The sequence below is a fragment of the Nymphalis io genome, chromosome 16 (genome assembly GCF_905147045.1).
Source record: "Nymphalis io chromosome 16, ilAglIoxx1.1, whole genome shotgun sequence".
NCBI lineage: Eukaryota > Metazoa > Arthropoda > Insecta > Lepidoptera > Nymphalidae > Nymphalis > Nymphalis io.
In genome coordinates, this window is record NC_065903.1 from 3218879 (window position 1) to 3242641 (window position 23763).

The following is a 23763-nucleotide window of genomic DNA, read 5'->3' on the forward strand; positions in this document are numbered from 1 at the left end:
TCAAACGTTAGCGACGATAAATCGTTAAAAATAATCTATGTACAGAAACCGCCCAATTACAGTTTGATTATACATATAGATGTAATTACATTGTACATGACCCGTAATGTTAATGATAGCCAATGACAATGGCCAGGATCAGACCTACACGTTATTACCCCATTAAATTACGTCACTAGTAATGTAAACCTTATATTAAAGGGATAAAGTCTAATATCGAAAATACGTAATGTACTTTGCGTGATTGATTGTGTAATATGATTCAGAAGATATTTTTACTTTTTAACTGAAAATGAACCTAAAAACAAGGTTACATATGGCTTATATTTATTATTCAGAGTTGATATAGATTTAAGAATCACGGTCATTAAAAATACTGAATGAATCAATTTGATTATTTTGAAGGAAGAAGTATGAAGATCAAATCAAATTGTCAATAGATGATAAATAAAAAAAAAATGATTTATCTACATTTTATCTGTAGGCGTAACTTTCGTATTCGATAATTGAATAGTAAAAAAAAATTATCAATGAAACTTATAAAAGTATCCTCTGATCTATTAAGACAAAATTAAACGACAGCCGATAAAAAACATAGATAAGTATATATCAATTTATATAGAAGTATATATCAGAATAACAATCCAAAGTAAGGCGTGGAGGAATACTAAAATACAGTGTGGTTTTATCGCACTCATTGTTTATTGTAATATTTTTCCATTGTAATAACTGAAGTGCTTGTTATAAATTCTTTTATCCCTGGAAGATAATATAGCGTAAATACAGTTCCATCATATGGCTAACAAATGTAACTTAACTTTATTTCCGTATACGAGTATAAGGCATATAAGGTCTTTAACTATGGAATATATATAATATTAAATATTCGTTATCATACAAAACTTTGGCAAAATCGACCAAGAACCGAAATTCAGTTCAATATATAACTTAACCGGTTGAAACAAGAGAAATAACGTCAGTTTTGTTGCTTAATCAAATTTCGTTCAGTTCGACCGAGGGTGGAATTTCATTTGGGGAATTAACATTTCACTATCTTCATTTTACTGGCGTTTTAAGATTTCGGAAGATATTTCCGCAATTCACAACTCGAATGTAGGATTGTCTTGCAAATCCCCTTTTTGGAATCCATTGTTTTGTTCAAGGTTTTGTACGTTCATATTGAATTGTAGATTCTAATCTAACGAAGAAAAAAATATTGTCATCAAAATTTGTTTACAATAGGAAACGAATGTTCATATGTCTTTCTCTATGTACATACGTACATACATTCAAATATACACACACGAGCACACTTCTAATACATAGTAAGAACTTGAGAATTTGAATCCAGAGATGTTGATAAATAAGACTTTGACATCCAAAAGCCAAATCCATTTTAAATAACATTTCAACAACTTAAAATAGAAAATGAAAATATAAATTTATTGCCATATAATCGGTGACACCACCACACCAATTATAATAATTCACTAAAAGTAATTCACTCTTTGCAGCTGACAAGGTTCCACCAGGATTCCCCAGCATTGTGCCGCCCTCGTCTACAATGGTCGTGGAAGTTGGTCATACTGCGACGCTGCCATGCCAAGCCAGTGGTAGCCCTTCGCCTCGTGTTCGCTGGCTCTGGAACTCGTTGCCATTGGACGTTGCGTCGAACCCTAGATATGCACTGTTGAATGATAAAATGCACGGTAAGTAAATTTTTATTTAAGAAATTAATGTAATAGCATTTAAATATATACGAGTATTATTTTGAAAGAATTAATAAACCATTTGAGAAATTGGTTAATTTACATAGAGATATGTGCAAGAATCTCTGCTAGTCGATAAAATAATAACACAGAACAATTAAGATCTGGACAGTTTCTCATCACTTGTATCGTAACACGATGTCTGATGATGTAATGACTTGCAGGACTCGCAATCTCCCTTTTTATAAAGTTGCATGAATTATTTCGAAGCGCGTTAATTGCACGCTTGCGTTTTGCTGTCAATGTACATGACGCAAGTGCGCTGTAGTAATGCGCTGGCTATTTATGAACGTCGAATTGTGTCGATATTTCGTATAAATTTGTTTAACCGCTTGTTCCTAATGTTGAGATGAACATATTAACTTTATTCTACTTTACTCATTATAATATTAGTAAGATAATAATTTTCTAAGATCAATCATGTCATAGGTTCTTAAAAATTTATCATATTTTAAATACATGATCTAACGATTAATCATAAAATAACCAAAACGAATACTGAAAACACATAAATTTGGCCACAACGTACCACAGACTTACAAGCCTGGTCTGGGTAGGTTTATATATTATTGTTGCTGTATTTGGTATAAAATATGAATGAACCAGTGTAATTAGGGACATAAAATCTTTATTCCCATAGGTTAGTGCCGTATTGAGGGTGTGAGGATCGATTAATGTTTCTGCCCAGTAGTTCATATTTACCTTTATATCAGGTAGCCCCTTGGTCCGTCTAGCTTTATATTTAATTAAAAATAATCCGCGAGGTTTTACAGCTGAATTCATTTCGATGAAACTCTTAAATGATGACGTCAGGCGCACCGAGTCAACGTACAGAAAACTTAAGTCTGAGTAACGTAAGCAACTCCCAAAAGTTATCCAAATGTCCATCAGCAATGTCCACGTCAACGCAATCTAACATCTCATTAAGAATAAAATGTCACAAGACGTCCCTTAATGAACCCGTCTTTATTAGTTCAGCTCGATTAATGATTCTATAAAATTGCTACAAAGCAAAACCCTGATATAATGAATCTTCCCTCGATGAGGTGGAACTCATTTCTAATCTAATGTCAAGTGAGAACTCTGGCTCTTTTGACCGAAATATTAAAAGGCTATATAAAATTTTCTTTATTAAAATTCGACTTCGTCACCTTGTTTGATCAACGCCATCAATTAATTACATTTAATTAGTGAAATGAGGTATAAAAAATGCCTCAGGGACGAATTTAATTTTCGACTCCTAGTAAAAGTTCGCCTGCTTTCGTGATTCCGTCGTAAAATGGAGATGACAAAATATTAATTATATCAAGTTTGCGGGGAACAAATCCGTCTGCTTTCCGCTTTGTACTTTTTTAAACGTTTAATAGGAAATAGAATAAAATTATTAATTTTAATATTCCATACTGTCGCTGTTGCTCATTTTGTTGCACTTGTTTTTCTTTAGGTAAATATAATTTAAAATACCAATATGATACATTTTTTTACTAATACTGCTCGTAATACGTCCAGTCTGTCAAGCGGCATTGAATAACAAACAAACAATTAAATAAGTCTTTCATATTTAAAACATTACTAAGATTCGAGATCAGTGTGACGAAACATATATCATTAAGTTAAATTCAATGAATAAAACACTTATTTCAAGTGGATGAAATGAAAAAAAAACGACATATACCGTAAACATGACTGCTTTTCGTTTAACGATAAATATTTATTTACCAGACATTTATTTAAATGGTTCAGGCGGCGCTCGGACTAAAGTGTCGAAAATCCGCCCCATATTCGTCGGAACGTTGATAAATTTAATTTTAATACTATTATGCACTTCACAAGAGGTAAAAGTAATTTAAATTTAGTTAGAGCAGGCCCACAGACTCGCCTTGGGCTCTTTTAATCTCATTAATTTTAATTTATTCGAGTGGATTATTTCTTCGTTCCCCAATATTTCATAGACACTTTATAAATGACTCGTATTAGATTGAAGAATTCACGTTACGGCCTATTAATCCTAAATCCCAGGAATATAAAAGATATATTCGGAATTAATGATGTTTTAAATCGGATGAATTACAAATCTTACTTATCGATAAATTATAAAGTTTGACAAATCGTTCATCTCGATTTTAATACCGCGATCAGGTGTTTATGTTTCATTAAAATTATTTTTGATATTATTATGAAAGTATTTTTAGCGGTTTGTTCTACATTCACGGAGCATCGATACAATGTATCGAACTGTTTATTTATTTTTTATAGAGATAAAACATGTGTAGGCCGGATAACTAAATGTACATAGGCTAGGTTTTATCTCGAAAATACATGAGAGCAAAGCGGTTTAAAACTACGAATAAATAATAATAAATTGAATTCAGTTAAATGCTTTAGTAAATTATTTTTGTAAATATAACAATCGGTTCTTTTTAGAAGTTTATTTTGTAAGAGTTTGATTATTTGAACACTTTTTATTTTCTAGAAGACTCTTCTTTTCTTAAGTACGAAGTTTTGGAGCGTATTTCTCTCTCTACCTACTCCAGCAAATGTTGACGGAGAGACATTAGGTAGAATTTCACATGACGTATCCAGATTTTCCTACGATGTTTCCCTTCGTCGCCGAGCAGGTAATGAATCAATAGCCAAAATGGAATATGAGCAGTGCTTTTCTGAATTTTTAACCCGCGATCTCATAGCGCAATGATAAATAAATAAATGAATACTTTCCATTTAATAATAAATGAGTACTTAATTCAATTAAACAATACAAACAAAAGCAATACGTTGAGCAGTTATTAAATTAAACACATTACGAGTAGAATTGGAGGCTCAACATGGACCCTTGGAACGCAACCGCCATAACTTTTATAGGGAATTATTATTTTATTATCTGTTATTGTGAGCCGCGTGTAAATTATATGCGGAACAAAGACATACTGGTTTTACGGTCTTTCGCATAGCGGAATTAACAACGAAACTTGTATACAGCTCTAGTACACGGATGTTTAGCTTATAGAAATGGTAGGGAGTCAATTATTTCACGTGATACATCTTTGGGTGTGCCGTGAATGATATTTCAAGGTCGAATTTCGATACACTATTTATCGAATTGAATCGTTTTTGATGCGAAACCCTTACACTTACGTCTCACGTTGTCAAACCGCGAGTTTCTTTTTTTTTTTGAGTTATAATTTATGAGAAATATATTTATAGCGATATCAAATAAAATACTAGTAGTATGTATACAAAGTATAAAGATACGAAGAAGAATTGTGCACTAAGCTTAGTTTACGAATTATTTAATAATATATTGATGACAAAAAAAAACTAAATAAAAGTTTCATAATACTAACCTTCAATAGTGATGCCAGTCGTCTACACTTTGTAGATAAACTAAGCACTAACGATTTTCTAAATAATAATATTTAAAAACGTAATTTATTTACTTCACAATTAAGTGCTAACAATCAATAAATAATCTTTATTAATATTATTAATAATACTTTATGATCATATCCAGCCTAGCTATTATCATATACACACCCAAGCTCGGTAGCGGTGATTGCGGCCTACGGAGCGAGATTACAATTCATTTGCATACAAATGCCGAGTCCCTCCAAGTTTGAATGAGACGGTATGGTCGACTGTTGTTCTAGCAAAAAGCGGGTCTTAACTCGTACAACAATAACAGTGGCATGGGCGTGGTCCGACTTGATTGAGATCGTATGTCCTCGCGAAACCACGCCCCGTGCCGCTTCCAGCTGGGGTCGTTTTTCTAAGTCTTTGTAAACTTTATAAGTGACACACTAGCTATAAAGGCAGAGTTCATTCAGTTTGGACAGCGAATGGGACGTTTTGATTTAATTACTATGTCACTTAGTGGTCAGGCTTGGAAACATCTGTTCCGTATGTTTATGATACGGCTATGTCGAGTTGATAAAGGCTCTCTCGGGGCTACCAGCGTAGTTTATAGACGAGACGTTTCCTGTCTCGAATGTTCGAGTATGTAATTACAAGTGGTTGTTCGTTTTGTAATAATTACTATTACAATGTAATATATGTTTTCAAGTAATTTTAAATGATTCTCTACAATGATGTTCTTAAATTTTTTATAAAATGTATTCTTTAACCGAGATGGCACAATAGTTAGAACGCGCGAATCTTAACCGATGATTGTGGGTTCAAATCCGGGCAAACACCACTGAAATTTTATGTGCTTAATTTGTGTTTAAAGTTCATTTTTCTCGTGCTTGTGAGGAAACCTGCATGTATCTAATTACACTGAAATTTTGCTTTCTTCACCAACTCGCATTAGAGCAGCGTGGTAGAATAAGCTTCAAACCTTCTCCTCAAAAAAGGAGAGGAGGCCTTAGCTCAGCAATGGGACAGGCTGTTACTTATTTAATTATATTCTTACGATTGTCATAGAACATATTATTTTTAAACGCCCTCTTTATCTCAAAAAACGGTACATAAAAAACTCTGTAAAACCTCCGTTTGTGTAGACAGTCGATTTAAACTTTACACGTAGTACATATATGTAATTCGAACGACAATCCAATAATTTGGTGGATTGGTGGATCGTAGAACTCCTCAATGACTACTAGTAAACCCTCGAGTTTGGGCTCGTTGAGTTTGTTTGGTCGAATTTACGAGTCCCGTAGGTACATAACACTCGGCGTATTTTTAGTTAGCTTAGTTTTTTTAAATTTAAATTTTTATTCATTTTTATATGACTATATTAATAGTTTTATATTTATATTCGTTGATATATAATATATTAGTCGTTTTTTGTTAGAAATAGTCTTTCTAGTTACGTCAGTAATTCGATGTTTTCTTCCTTTACGCATAAATATTTATTTTACTACACTTATAATTTATTGCGAGAACAAAACACAAACGTGTAACTAATAACGGAGCGAGTCCGCGTTACGCGTCCGAAACGAGAAGTCACAAAGAAAGATGACATTTTCACGCGAAAAAAATGGGAACCATAATCACAAACATGTCAGAGCCGGTCCAAATCGCAGGCGGTACCCCTGAGGCATTCCCAGTAATCAAATAAAACAGCGACGGCTACGTGGAGGGACCCAGGGATTACAGTAAGCCACGAGATGTAGGAAACTAAAATAAAAAGCACGCCGCAATGGTCTGTATTTTATTTATCGTAAATGCCCGAATGGCTTTCACGATTCGACTATTTGTCACATTTGCCGCGTACCCGCGCGCGCTAAGGTGATTTCGAGTTGACTTTTCACGGAGAATTATTTAACTTGATTGCGGTTAAGCGGTCTTATTTTATTTAATATTTACACTTGATTTAAGCTTTTTGTAATATAAACTATGTACGATATAAAATTATATTAAAGAACTACTATTTTATTATATAAAAATCATTTATAAGAAGAGTAAAATAAAAGCCCCTAAAATTGGAACTTAGTCCACCACGCTGACCGATTGTGGGTTAGTGTACCTGTATCAAAATTTCATTCGATGCATGCAGGCTTTTCACGATGTTTTCCTTTGCAGCCAAGCATGATCTGAATTGCCCGGTACTTACCTGGATTTCAACCCGTTATCTTCGGTTAAAATCCATCTGTTTTATCCAATGAACCATCTTGGCTCTATATCAATATATATTTATATATTTTATATTTAATTTTATATTTTTTTTGTTGTTTTCTCTATTGTACAACTAAGTACTAATTTCGCAGTTTGTATTGCTAGAATATTAAATAAAGCCAACTGAATATTCCGTCGTAAAGTTTATTTTATTGACTGGCAGTCTATAAAACGCTAGCGAGCATAGTTATAAAAAAAATCGTGTCGTGTCGTTCTCTAAAACTCGTAGGCAGTTATTTTCATTTTTGACATGGCAGCTCGGACGCGAAGTACACTCGACCCACAAACAAACCAAGCCAATTGTATGTCCATTGGCTCGCCTTCTTTTCAACACTTGGAACGTTTCTGTCTTTTAAAAAACTACTATGAAAGTCGTATATTATTTTTTTCACCAAAATTAATTTTAAAAAATCCTGTAGGCTCTTACAATAACGATCGAATCACTAAAAATATTATCATTTTCAATCGGTTCAATTAAACGGTACAAGGTTCGGAATGTCGAGTGATAAAAGCGATTTGCGATCACAAGGTCCTGACTTTAAATCCCTAGTCAATATAAAAGTTTTTATGTTCCTCCGCTACGAAATTCAAAATATCAATCCAGAGCAAGTGAAGTTGACAGTGTTAAATTTGCGTGGTCTGGAAGGCACGAAAAGACATCGTCCTACATCTGATAGTGATCAGACAACAATACTAAATATTGCTGTTTGGCGATAGTGCCTTGGGCTTGCACAGCCATGTAAAATATATAGTACCGATTGAATATATAAAACTTATTTTACAATTCTAAAACTCAGTTTTCATGTGCTTAATTTATTTTTATAATTCATCTCGCGCTTGATGGTGAATGAAAACATCATGAGGAAACCTGCATGTGCCTAATTTCATTGAAATTCTGCCACATATGTATTCTACCAACGTGGTGGAATAAACTCCAAACCTCCTCAAAAGGGAGAGGAGGCCTTAGCCCAGCAGTGGGACATTAACAGGCTGTTATTGTTATTTATAATATATATTACATTTATTCGCATTATCAACAGTTTCTTTGAATTGTATATATGTAATACTTATTAAAAAAATCTAAATTAATGAAAACTAATTACATAAAAATATCTTTTAGACTAACGAAAATGGATTTTAATTAATTGAAAAACTGGACGGCTCTTAGTTTCTCGTTTAAAGTATGTTCTCATAAAAATGTCAATCTGATCTATCTTCGAGAATAACTTTATCGAGTAATGGATATTATATAATGAACTTGGATATAATTCAAAATTAAACTTTCATTTAAAAATACAAGTTAATTATAGATTATATAATTTATGTCGTTATTTTTCAATTTAAGAATGGCCAATAAAAAAACTAAACTTTATAAGCTAACAAATAGCGATTCGTTTAAAAAAAGAGAGAATAGTAATGAAAATTATAGTAAGATAGCTAGTTATATATATATATGAATCAACGCTCACGTTGACATTGACAGATGTTGTTACTACAGATAATCTAAGTTACTCTTACACCGCCAATGTACCACACGCCAATATACTTTGCGTAAATAAAGCTCTCACAAGCACTTTTAAATCGTGTCTTTACAAGAATAAATTGATCAGAGCTATGATATCGCTTGTGACTTTAATTAAATTGGTTCAGGCACTCTTCAAACGGAACACAGTAGATACTAGATAAACGTTTGGTGGTAGAATAATTGATAAGTATGTAGTACTCGGACAGGCCTGAACCATCACGTATGAAATAAATAGATCCATAGAGCGTGTCAAAAAAGTCTATTCCATGAAATCTGTGCGCTATCGCTAACCTCTACGATATGCCAGTTAACTATAATCGCTAACTTTCAAACGTTGCTTATTAAAACATTGGTCACGTTTAAATTATTAGTAAAATACATATGTATCTTATATACCAGTCCAGATTTTGGTAAAACGTCGTTAAGCCATTCGTATAAAACAAAACTACATTCTTCCACGAAAATCCTTTTCTCCTCCACATCCCGTGTGATAGAACATATAATATTCAAGTGTAGTCATATTATTCGCGCATTACTTTTCAATTCATCATCCCCCGCTGAGAATTGATACGCATAAATTTTATCCTCTTGCGCCTAGAAAAGGTCGTATGCTTGCTTTCTATTTAAAAATAGTATGGCATAGCGTGGATCTATCTTTATATCCCATGTAAAGGTCTGCAGTTAATGTTTCATACAATAATGTGGATTTATTTCCATGTAATTTAGATTGAATAGATTTTTTTATCGCAAACAAATTTTATCTTAATATACTACAAAAAAGCATTAAATATTAAGTTAGTTGCTATGAGCGTGCAAAGTCGATGACATAGCTTCCAGCAGAATTAGAGGATTTTTAAATAAAATATATTATTTTAAATCGCAATCATTGAGCTTTCAACTGTTTTTTTTTTCGGTACAATCTACTTTCTGAAATGGTGGTAGCTTTATTTCAAATTTATATATTTTGTTATTAATTTTTATTAAATATTTATAAAAAAAGAATAGTTTTCTATCACTTGACTATGCAATAATTTTGATAACAATTATATCTTGTGTTTTTATTTTCGGATATATATTGTTTAAAAAATCTAAAAGTGCAAACAATTTTTGTCGTTATCTTAATATAAATGATATTAAATACAAGAAGCTAATTATTTTAAAATATTCACCGACTTCAAAATACAGTATTTTTAAACAACCACGGCATTTATATTGTTACAGTCATACGTATATAGTACATTTTTTGAAATGTCTATAACATTTAAAAAAAATGCACGAATTATAAATAGTTCATAGCAATATTCATAACTATCTTACGTCGTACCCTGTAGACGACGAACCTAAATTTATTCGCTCGCGCCTAGAGACTACCATATTTTTACAACACCTTCGCAATATTAACTCGGGATGAAATAGTGTACAAAACTTCACTGAGAAAAAATATAGTCGATTCACTTGGAAACGGGTCTAATCAGACGCGATGTTTCTGAATGTAAAAAAAGACAGTGTCCAATTGTTTCTAGTTATTTTTATGTATATATTTTTTTTTGAAATTATTAATTTTATTTAATGTTGCTGTTATAAAAGTAGTCGAGATGGCCTAGTGGTTAGAACGCGTGAATCTTAATCGATGATTGTGGGTTCAAGCCTGGGCAAGCACCGCTGAATTTTCATGTGCTTAATTTGTGTTTATAATTCATCTCGTGCTTGACGGTGAAGGAAAACATCGTGAGGAAACCTGCATGTGTCTAATTTCATTGAAATTCTGCCACATGTGTATTCTACCAACCCGCATTGGAGCAGCGTGGTGAAATAAGCTCCAAACCTTCTCCTCAAAAGGGACAGGAGGCCTTAGCCCAGCAGTGGGACATTAAGAGGCTGTTACTGTTATAACAAATGCATAAAAGTACATAGAATGCATAATAATAATGCAAAAATCTTATCGTATTGATACAATAATATGATTACTATTGATATTCTATAGATTCTTCAATATAAATGTTATTGCTTGTATTCTATATGTTTACGCAACGTTCTTCCGATTGAGTTGAAACTTTGTACAGTTATTGTTTGCATTAGCGTTCTATAGAACATTCGGTTCCAGGATATATAACAATAGATAAAAAGAATCATTGCTACGCCTTGTTATGCATCACTAAAAAATATAACTTATATCAAAACGAAAGCTTACTTCTTTATTTATCTTTGCTGTAAGGAGAAGCTTAGAGATTATTCCACCACGCTGCAATGGTTTAGTTGAATATATGTGGCAGCATATCATCGGACACATGCAGTGTTTCATTATTTACACAAATTAAAAGTCAAAACAAAGATGGATTTGAATCCACTACTTTTGAATAAATTTAGTTATTTCAATCAAATCTATTAACAAGGCAACTATTATTATTATTATTATATATTTAGCATTCCGAAGTGAAACAGATTTTATATAAACCTGGAATTGGTATTTATAAAAATAGAACACGGTGTTCTCATAAATCAAACGAATTGACGTAAATTACTAAGTCAAAAATTACTTACATTCAACAAATCACAAGTCGCGCCAATAATGAAATAATGGCTACCTTTCTGTCCACTAACAAAATGGCGGGTTGAGATTAGCGCGCTTTTTTTTTTTCAACCATACAACGTTCTAGGGAAAATAAATCTCCTTACTTTATATTTGTTTTATTATGTTATTAAAAGTACATTTAATGTGGAAAAGTTCATTTTTTCATTTTATTCAACAAAAGTTCTGTAAAACATCGATGCCAGCACATATGTCTTGTACAAAGCATATATTGAATACTAATTATGCGGTCTTTAAGCAAATTATCACGATGTATAGAGTGAGTATAGAGACGGAACTAAGCACACAGTACACATGCAATAACCGGCTTACACATGTGTGTACATAAGCGGAGATATGGTAACATTTAATTAAATTGTCTACATAACATAATAACGCATCGTACGACAGTAATATCACGTAATATGTGATATGTACCGCCGGCCGCAGTCGGAGTTTGCTTTCGTTGCATTTTATAGCTATAAATACACTAGTTATTACCGACGTAATCGAATTCCATTTGTGGTTAAATATATCGTAAGCCTTAGTATTATATTTTTGTTTCGTTTGTGTCTTTTATTTTATAAACATTGATTTAATTATAAAACTTTAATTAATGTCAGCTGTTACATTGCATCTTTACTTGCCACTTTACTCGCCTGTTTTTTTTTTGTTATCGTAAGTGACATATCAATGCCTTTCCTTACTAGCTTTGGATGTGGTTTAGAGGTGTAGGATAAAATGAATTATAATTAAATAACAAAATATATGTCTAAAAAAATTTAAAGAATTGATAAAAAATGATTTTCATCGTATAAGAGATAACATCGTTTTAACGGTTTGTAGTTCGTTTCGTATTAACGATATTATATGATTTTTTTTTTCGTACGTATTAATGAAATTGAATATTCCACTCAACTGCCTCTAACTTATATACTCGTGTATTCGAATTTCAATTTATATTAACTGTTATGTATATTTGTTTCAAATAATCAAATGATGATGATAGGATTATTTCATACGACTGATGTCTCTTTGTTTTACATTTATGTAATTTAATACTTTTTTACGAAATTATATTAAAATATTCTATGCTTATTCACTTCATTAATAGTCGAAAATTTCAAACAAATAAATGAACAAACATGCATGTATATACACTAAATACACCGACAAAACGCGTCAACGGACAGCAGGGGACGTATAATTAAAAGAAAAATAAGGGCTATTCATAAACGTCCAACAGAATAGCCGGCTCGTGCAGGCATTATGCTTGACCAACCCACTTTGACCCCAGTCGGCACTCTACGTTTAAACAAACGGAACGTCGATGTCCGAAGACATTAGATATCCTTGGCTCACACGTGAGTGGACAAAGACACTTTATCATGGAGGCTCGTCTAATCTAGCTCTTAGGTCGACAGGAGGTAAGGTTCGTTTACTTTACGCAGGAGCGGTTGATTAAGTGGTTACACTGATCTCACGGGGACACATATGAGCGGCAGTAACTCCTAATGAATGACGTAAATGATTATTACGTGTACTGATTTATGCCCCGAGCGAAATCTTAAGACGGCCGTCAGAAGTCGACGGCATTAGACAGACGGCTCTTAAGCCGAAATGATTCGGTGTATCCTCATCGGATTTGACTGAAGTCAGCTCTCGTATTGTTGTCGGGATAATATGTATTAAGTACAAGGCTATGAAGAAGGAAAATTGTATATAATTAAAAATCGTCGTTCAATCTGGATCTAGTACTCTAGTTTTGGATGTTACATTGTTTAGCTGCTATGGAAATGTCAGTACTCGCGCGAAGTATCATCGGAGAGGCTCACTTTAGAGGTGGGCGACATATTATTGTCCCAGTTTGAATATTAAGTCAGCCAATATGGTCAGTGGCATAATATCTAAGATCCCGACCATTGATATATTTTTATTTATTTATTTTGTTTCTTGTAATTGACTAAGTAATAAAGTAATTATAATATATGTATATATATAATCATATGAAGTTTTCAGTAAACTATATACATATAATAAATGTACTCAAAACTTCATAGATCGATCTCCAGAATCAGCGAGAAAATTGCTATGCAAATCTGGTTCATAGAGCTTATTATAAAGTTGACTAATTTTTGGGATTGTCGAATTAGCACCCATAACTGTTGAACGCCTTAGAAAATACAAAAGTGATTTAATTGACTTTCTCGGATATTTTGTTGGAACCCTTAATCTAAAGCTACAACAAGAGAGTAAAAGTCAATCATGAAGTTAAAAATTTGATATAAAAATACTAGATCTAATTTTGGTCTACGATTTTCTAAGAATTCTATATAAATAATTTCGAAAAATTTTGATTCTTACAACTGCAAAAGTAAGATGCCAAAGAAAGCGCATTTGCCCTACTCACTCAATCCTAAGCGTATGTGTAGATCCCAAGATATACATGGGATATGCGGGGCATTCATTTAAGAAGGTTTTATATTTATTGTTGTGCCAGTGTTTATGGACAAAAGAGAAAACCATCGGTCTATTAACTGGTCTGATAACTTCCTATATAACAAAAAAGGGAACGCTCGGCTGTATAATTCGATTCCTGATGTAAACTCAATTAAATTATAAATGTACACCATTCGAAAAAAGAAAATGAAGTCAATGAAATCGTTAAATGTTCTTCGAGTGTAAAACTCAGAATTCATTTCGTAATTAAATTCCCTTTGTGAGAACGGGTAGTACGTTGTTTACAACTCGCAACTTTTTATCCCTTTGACAGTTTGGTAGTTTCGTAGTTCTGGAGCACGAACGTCCCATCGATAAGCGCATACTAAATCGTCTGTGTGAAAACTACACGTGCTCCGTACTTATTCAATTACGAAGTAGACAGCGTCCACGGATGTTATCTAACTTTTACTGCATGTATGTTTAAGTTTGAAAGAGAATTTTCACGACCTCTTTAAATTGAACGTTTAATGTAAACCCTTTTATTTATTGACGTGAAACTTCTATTGGCTAATACCGACTCGTATGCTGTGATGGCAAATAGTATGAAGCTCGTTTATCCCGTCATGCCCCGTTCTCGCCGCTGCTCAAAACTCCCTTGTGTGTGCATGGCGAGAACACTTCGTTGCTGTACTTTATTATCACTAAAATGAAATCATAAATATTTTAGCAACGAAAATCTGTTTTTCTATATTTTACTCGGTTCGTGGTCCGGGCGCCCCGTGATGACTACATTTTTATTGATTTTGTTCATAAATAGAGAAGATGCTAATATTATACATCCAAAGACTTACCACGGGATAAGTTAACAATGGATGGCTCCATAGATTTTGACATCATAAGAAGTATTAGCTGTTTATTATACACACCAACTTCGGCTGTACCCAAAAATACATTAAAAATATCGCTATTTTGTAGTTAAATATCAAATGAGTGTATGGAACATACGATTTTGCACAAGCCCTACCACCAGTAAAATGAAAAATTGTCACTATAATTTGTTCGTTCAAATATATCCACGAATAATATACATAAATATTATCAATTCAAATAATATTTGATACTACATTCCGGTAGTTTCCTGGAAGACAAATCAAACCCGATTACTTTTTAAATCTTTTTAAAAGTCCATCGTGTCCAACCAACTTAACTTGAAGCTAACACCGATTCGATAATTCTCTTCTTTGTTTCTTCTCCTGTTTAGTGTATAGTTTTGTACAAAAAAATACAATTAATTCGCATATAACAAAACTTTTTACAATTTTATTGTATTTTTTATTCTATTTAAATATCAATTTATATGCAATGTCTATATGCATTTTAGGATTGTTATGCCTGATTTCAAGTCTAGTTTTATGTAAACGTAATACAATATATAAATAATTTTGCATTGATAACATAGTTAAATACATGTGATTTTCACTATAACCTTATCAATTATTGCAGAGTCAAGTTTTATATCAAAAATTTTAACTAAAATACAAAATTCTTAGTAAATTTGACTTACATTCTGAAATCATAAAACATCTGAATCATTGTTAGCATTAAATTGTTAAGTAAGTCTAAACGCTCACGCGAACTCGTTGAATATGCTACAATGTAGCATAAACAACACATTATATGTATATGTAAATCGTTGCCTCCTTGGACTAGTAGGTCTTCCGCTAGCTTATAACTCTTCAAATTCAAAGGCCTTGGGCCTAAACTCTAGCGCGGGTCAATAAAATGTTATTGCGGTTTTCTGTCGAGTAATCCTCAGTATCAGCCGGGAAATTGAAAGTTGACTGTGATTACTATCACGTGCCTCGGATATTACGTAAAGTTGGTACTGCTTCTGAACTTCAAGCAGTTGTCTCAGATCACCGCGTCATATATATCGTTTTTGCGCATAGATAAATAACTTTAAAATATCAATCAAATTATCATTTGCGATGAATGAAAAAAAATAAATAAAAGTACAGATGAATCTTAACAGATTCCTCTTATCCTCAAATGGAGAGGCCGTAGCTCAGAAGTGGAACATTTACAGGCTATTACGCGTATGTTATGTTGAACGAAACTACAGTTGTCTTCAACTTTGTAACCTCGACCTTATTCCATGAGTATCAAGAACGATATAAGAATGTCTAACCATGATTGAATTTATATACTAGCCATGACCATACATGTGCTGTAATTAATCTTTATGTTTTTATGTATAAAGTTATTCGATACGACTCGCTTGCTGTCTATTAAACATTGCCTTACTAATAATATAATTAATTTTGCAAACAATCGACTTAATCGGATGAATGATAGGTGAAATGGTAATTAATACACGAACAAAATAGATGACATACTCGTATATATAATTATATTATTACATATAGCATGTCCATGAGGAGTTATATCATTTTGCTAATTAAATCATTATATTCCAGGGACTTTACAAATTGTGAAAAGCGAGGAAGAAGACCAAGGGAAGTTTGAATGTGTCGCCGAGAACGCCATCGGAACGGAGTTCTCTAAGCCGACGTCGTTGTATGTCAAAGGTAAAGACTAATAGTATTATATATTGGTATTAATATTATAAATGGTGAAATGTGTTCGTTGGTTTACCCTTCTTTTAAACAGCAACGGAGCTATCGAATGAATAGAGATGACTTATAGGCCGGAAAGTGACTTTTTTATTTTTATCACTAAAAATTGCGAAAGAATATTTTAATGCAAATATAAAAATTTTTTATTCCTACATTAATTATTGATAATCACGATGTTTTTTTCTTCGTAGCAGTCATGATTTTGAGATTACTTGGTCGTGGTTAAAAGCCATATTAATGTTCATTATAATATTATGAACACATACAGTTTTCCTTATGTTATTGCTAATAAATTCGGTCTGTTAACTTTCAGTTCATAACGAGTCATTCACTTTTATAAATAAGAAATGAACCATTTCTTATTTTATAATATTATATTTTATAATATTAGCAACCAAGATTGGTTGCTTACTTTGCCGTCGCGCGTGACCAGACGTCCGATACTTCGTAAGAGGAAAGTTTCCGCGTTTCTGTCTCTGAAATGCCATCGATTTCAGCATAAATGACGTCAATAAATAAACCTATAGGTTTCAAGTAAAGCCCTCATCAAGTTTACTCTAGTCCATAACACGCAATTTGAAACGGGGGCACCCAGTTGGCCGCAAACACTCATACGTTTGCGCCACCGAGCGCTGTTACGGCGCTGTTCAAAATTACATATGGGAGTCGTTATTTTCAACTGCAGCGCTTTATTATCAGACGGAAAGTAGGCTGCGGTGAGAATAATATTCGCAGTATATTCGCATGAGATAGCGTCGGTACGCTAACTATCTCGCTTCAGATTGCCGTGACTGATTGTACTTAAGTGCTAACAATTTATAAAGCCGCGTAGGAAAACCGTTTTTAGTTCTTACAAGAGATGCGATGTTTTTTTTTTTATAATAGAACTATTTAACGTTAGTAATTAATTTATTCAGCAATACTAGCTTATCCCCATCGTCGCTCTCTATTACACTCTCTATTACAAAGAAATTGTCGATCCATTTATTCGCGAAGCGGGAAACAGGACATAACAACAAATGCACTCTCGTATTAGTAAGATTATAGAAGGGACTTTTATTTAATTTTTATTTTTAAATATTTTATTTGTTTATTGAAAAACATAATGATTCTAAAGAAAAATATTTTAATCATACGCTTACAAACAAGTATACTTCGGCCGACTAAAAATTAAATTTACGATTAAACGCATACAATTTTGATAGTTATAATGTTTTCTGTTAGGTTAGTGTGTTTATAATTTTTATTTCCACATCGCAATAAAATGTGGTAATAGTAAGACTCAAGTTGGTTCAATATATTAAAAACAATAGTTCCGTTCATATTTTATTATAAACAATGGCCCTTACAATCTGGTAACATATATATTTCAAGTACCATCGATGCTATAATTATACGGCTTTGGCTCAGTATGAAAATGGACGTCATACTCTATACACTAAACCGCAAAGCTCTCGTGGGATAATAGTAATATAATGCAAAGGACTATTTAAATATATATTTGCATTTTCAAACATATTACACGGTTTATAAAATAAAAAACTTAAATGAATTAAATAATTTATAAAAATAATTATATAGAGTATTTAATCGTTGACATTGATGGATTGTACGAATTCATTAATTTCGTAAAAGGATTGTGACAATAAAAATCTACTATTTCATGCCGATTCTTCTATTAAGAAGACAAACTACTGTCATGCTGCTTTATTACTGGTGGTAGGACTTAGTGTAGCTCTTCTGTGTATACCACCCACTTAGCAGCTTATTATATTGCTCTTCCGCCAAATACTTAGTTTTTTTTTGTACAATATAGATAGACAGATGGGCCAATGAATTTTGAAGGTAGAATATGCGATGTGCAAGTGGTACCTACACAAAGCCTTACCACCAAATATATGTATTTATGTGTTGTGTGCGTAAATACAGATAAACACAAACGCAGGCAGGAGAGATATAACATCTTAGATAATAAGTATGCCCGATAGCTGCGCGGTAATAAATGATACTGATATGAAGCGGCCTATATCTTTTAGGCTAGACGACATGATTTTATGATTTCTATGAAAAGCAATTGATTGTAAATGTCTACTTGAATAAATTAAATTCTTAAATTCACAAACTCCGATACAATTTTCGTCGAGAAATAGAAAATTATCCGACGTACAATGTTTGAAGTTAGGATAAAGTTTATTTAGGTTTACCAAAACACTTCCTAAAGTCGTAAACGATGTAATTTATCGACTTCGACGAACTTTATAAATGAATAATTTGAGGTATTTACGTAAAATTATATTGAAACAAGCTACCGTCCTCGACACCGGACGCGTATTAAAGTTTTATACCGACATATTTAATTATAACTTGCATATAGCATACTGATATTAAAATGTGTGAGTGGATGAGTGGAGCCTTAGAATCGTATAGTGACCTCATACATGACATTAGTCAGTATCGAACTTGCGACTTTTATCGCTAGGCCTTTGCGCTATTGACGCTTCATATTTAGTCCTATTATAGGTATCGTTATATCGTATCGAATATTTTAGTGTCGCATTATATTACAAAGCTAATATTAGCTCCAGGATATCGAAGAAAAAATTGATGTTCCATTAAAGTCGGTCCATTAGTTTCTGATATTAGCGATAGTCAGGGCCGGCCTTGCGGGAGGAGCGGCCTTAGCTTGGAAAAAGTTTTTTTATACTATACGTCTAGTCACTTATTCTTTATGATATATTTAAACATGATAATTTACCTTGATATTTGTATTCAAATATAAATAATACAATATATATCATTGAATGTATTTTTTTTATTATTATTAATAACTTTTATACAAATATCAAAACCGTTATGCACACCTCAGATCTTTCAAGTACTTTATTGTGTAAATACTTCTTCCTAAGATATAAGTTAAGTAATAGTTTTTCTTCACTGCCTATCATCCGAGGCAGTGAAGGAAAACACGGTGAAGTGACCGACATATGTTGTATGAAAATCTGCCAAATGTGTATCGAACAACCCGCATTGGAACAGCGTGATGGGTTCCTGGCAAAAGCTCTAAACCTTCTTCTCGATAAGAATTGGAGTTCTTAGCCTAACAGCGAAACATTTGTGGACTGTTACTTTACTTTTTAGTAATTTGATTTTAGAGCTATAATTATTTATCTATCATATTTCCTATCGTCATAGTACAAATGTAAGTCAGAATTATGCTTGACTTATATATTAGGTCTCTATTTATCTTATTATATATTGTAAGACCTGAATTATTTTGTAAAAAGATCAATCAAAGCGAACATTATGTGGTGGTAGGCTCTGCGCAGACCCGTCTGGGTGAGTACCACCCACTCAAAAGATATCCTGCCGCTAAGCAACAATACTTGTAATCCAGTGTAACTACAGGCACAAGTGACGTAACATCTCAGTTCCCAAAGTTGTTGGCGCATTGGAGATGTAAGAAATGGTTATTATTTCTTACATCGCCAATGTCTATGGGCCGTGGTGAACACTTACCATCAGATATCCCATTTGCTCATCCGCCTACCTATAACATAAAACAAAATGTAGTGTAGTGTAGTAGCTGTTATCCGCCCGCTTTATGAATGAATAATAAAAGTACCCTTTGTTCTAACCTACGTCATAATCCAATTTATTATATGCCATTATTTTTTCAGAATTCGTTCAAGTTAATTGAATATTTTAACTGGATTGTAACATATGTACGTACATTGTAAAATAGTTTGGGTTCATGTAGACAATTCAAATGTATCTTATCCTGAAATATTTTTTGTCTGTATTCATTTAAATCTTAATTCATCTTCTTGTTCTTTTCGGATTGAATACATTTATACATTAAAAACAAAAGAAAGTGTCGATTTAGACTTCATTGTGTAATGTGTCCGTGGTGTTGAAACAATTACCGAAGTGGCTTGTTACCGAGAATAAAATCTTATTATACTTTTATGTATCTATCGCGTAAAGTAAATACAAGACCTATTGTCGATTAGATTACGACACACAATTAATTACATTGTAGGTACATCTCTGTAATTGATAGGATTAAGTTAATTTGTTTAGAGTTAAAATAAATACGGTGCTATTTGTTTGCCGGCTGATTGGATAATAGATAGAATAACCTCTTAACCCATTGCTCTCGTAAGAGCCGCCATTTTTTTGCGCTATGCACCAATAATACCGGCACCTAACAAGACCTCAACCATCGTTCTTGCAGGATAACAACGTACATGCAAAATCATTCCCAAAAAGGGTTGGAGAGAATCAGGAGGAAGCCGGCTGGAAAATCTTCCCAAATTCAATTAACGTTGTCATTATCAAATTCTCATTTAAAGCCTCAGAGGAAATGTTCGTCTACTCTACACGCGATGTTAAGAAAACAGCAATTACATATCGAATCTATCATCAATTGAATTCACTTAAATATATACGAGCACCACGCACGCACAAACATACTTACATGCTTCTAAAAACACTGAACCTATATTTGATTATACTAAAATTAGAAGATTTATCAGATTTTGAACTGCCAAAATCGCAGAATACAATAACTTCCAAATGAAAAGTTAATTAAGATTTGCTTGATATAAATTAGCGTAACTGGTACTACTACTGGTGGTAGGACTTTGTGCAAGCTCGTCTGGGTAGGTACCACCCACTTTTCAGATGTTCTACCGCAAAACAGCAGTAGCTTGTATTGTTGTGTTCCGGTTTGAAGGGTGAGTAAGCCAGTGTAATTACATGAACAAGGGACATGATATCTTATTCCCAAGATTGGTGGTGCTTTGGCGATGTAAGCGATGGTTAATATTTCTTACAATGCCAATGTCTATGGGCGTTGGTGACCACTTACCATCAGGTGGCCCATATACACGTCCACCTACCTATTCTATATAAAAACAGAACCCTGAGTAATGTAATTGTAAACTTTATTCAAGTGAAGCTGAATCAGATCACTAGTGAAATTCATACGACTTATAGCCCTAAAATGAAACTTAGAAACGATGACGCATTCTACACTTAGCAAGTCATCATTCACTGTTCGTTTGTCTTGGCTACAGTTTTGGTCACTTGCCAAAACATTGGTCAAAGTGTTATTATTGATGGTTATTGACATTACGAGTTTGACAACCGTGCCTGAGTACACAGTCGATGCCGTAAGCCATGACGTGATCGACTTTGGTATATCTTCTCAATAACAAATGAGTTTTGTAGTGACTTTTGTGTATTAATGCAATTATAATTGTTGCTATACAATAATAATGCCGACAACAGGATATTCGTGTGGTTTTCGGCGAGTTGTTTACGACACGTTCTATAATTATCCGTTTTGTCACATCCGATTAAGGTTTTTTTTTTAATGAGTAATGCTTATCTAATGCTGCTATTAATGCAAGCCACTTATAAATCGTAAGGAAAATCGATCAACCAGTAAAAAAGCAAGGGTGAGCGACGAAATCTTATTTTCAGGCACACTAAGCTAAATAAAATTATTTGCCTTCAAACGAGGCGTTAAGAGGCATATTGCGGGTCGGCAAGGCGGGGGCGGCTAGTACAAAACATTCTTTCCAACTGTAATGGCCGTCGTCGCGTTTGGACTCTACTACCACTTACCATCAGGTGGAGTGGAATCATTTGCCCTCCCGGCAAATACAAAAAAAAAATGTCATTGGGACAATCAAGCTATGTTTAATTTGAATTGAATTTCAACTCATTGTACTTCAAAAATATTCCATAATATACATGATACACCAACATATTTTTTTAATCTGTTTAATAATCTATTTAATTTCAAGACAAAATCTCGCACGCTATTTTAATGAATGTAAAGAATAAGTGCATGGCAACAGAAATTGCCAATTCAATAATCATACATTTCCTTTATTTTTTTCCCAAACAAAACTTTGACTTTATCAAATATTAAATATAGTTTCCACTTTTCTGTATGTAAATACGACAACGTTTTAAACTCACTGCGTAATAGTACCTCAAAATTTAAGCAAATATTTTCTTATATTTGTTATCTTATTATGATTTCAAACACGCTCGTTTTTACGAATTTTACGTTTTACTCACTAAATATGAATAAAAAACGTAAAGCGTACGAATATAAAAGGTTCTTCGGATTTATGAAACCAAGGGAGACCGTGCTAATAAAGAATGGAACCGTTTTTTGAGAGAATTTTCGAATATATTAACCCTTTACCTTTTACCATTTATCTCGTATAAACAAGTATATAATATGAAAATTTTCGTTGAAATCATACATGACAATTTAGATAATACTATCAAGTAATGGAGATATTGTACTCATGCTGGTTCACGTGAAATAAATAATAATATCCTACCAAGTAAAATTCGAGCCGAAATATTTAGGCAACACAAAGGTTTCGACAACAAAATTAGGCTATTTGACACGATCGACGAAAGGCAAGACGCAGATCTATCCGCTTTACGTGCGATCTAAGGTGTGAAAACTGTCAACTAGTTGCCAATGAGTTGAGATTCAAACCTAATCTTCGGATCTTTAGACGTTTAAACTATTCCTAATACAAAAGAGATAGTATCGGGAAGACTAAGGTTGTTGAAGTAATGGAGCGACCGCATCAATGTTATGAACAGTCATAGCTTAACCAATCGCGGCCATACTTTTAAACTTTGCTTAACGGACATTTAATTAAAAACTGTTTTCGCTCTTTCTGTCACTATTGATTTTCCATTCGAAAGAAGAAGACACAGTATTGTTTAACTAATTAACCGCTAAACAATATTTATATAAGAATGGCCGTTTATTGTTATGTATAAACATGATAATAGTTAAATAGAGAGAAAAAATAAAACACATCGTCGTGAAGGCACCGAAGCCATATTTTAAGCACTCAAAGTTACGTTATTTTAACACACAATATGGGGTATAAATTACCCTATTGCTAACGAAACGTTCTCAAACTTTAAACATTACCGCCCGAAGCTATAACTAATTAACGGAATAACTACCTTCGTTTCAGAATTACTCAGATTTACTAATATTTGCCCTCTTCGGTAAAGTTTATTTAAGGTAAAATTGTTTGCCTTTCAACTGAAACCTTACTGACTCAAAGTCGGACCTCATTTGTTATTTGTTCATTAAGATAAATTGAATGCGATTCTTAATTTGCGATAGTTCTTTGTACCGAGTAATAGCAACGTATA

General features: G+C 33.0%; 1 protein-coding gene across 4 annotated transcripts in view; it reads left to right on the forward strand.

The window, feature by feature from the left end:
- Positions 1 to 23763, forward strand: part of LOC126774447 (tyrosine-protein phosphatase Lar) — a 387053-nt gene that overhangs the window by 329206 nt on the left and 34084 nt on the right. For all 4 annotated transcript variants that reach the window (XM_050495984.1, XM_050495986.1, XM_050495985.1 and 1 more), the window contains exons 6-7: positions 1515 to 1709; positions 16396 to 16506. In XM_050495984.1, coding sequence (XP_050351941.1) covers positions 1515 to 1709; positions 16396 to 16506 — 306 coding nt within the window. The remainder of the gene's footprint in view (positions 1 to 1514; positions 1710 to 16395; positions 16507 to 23763) is intronic.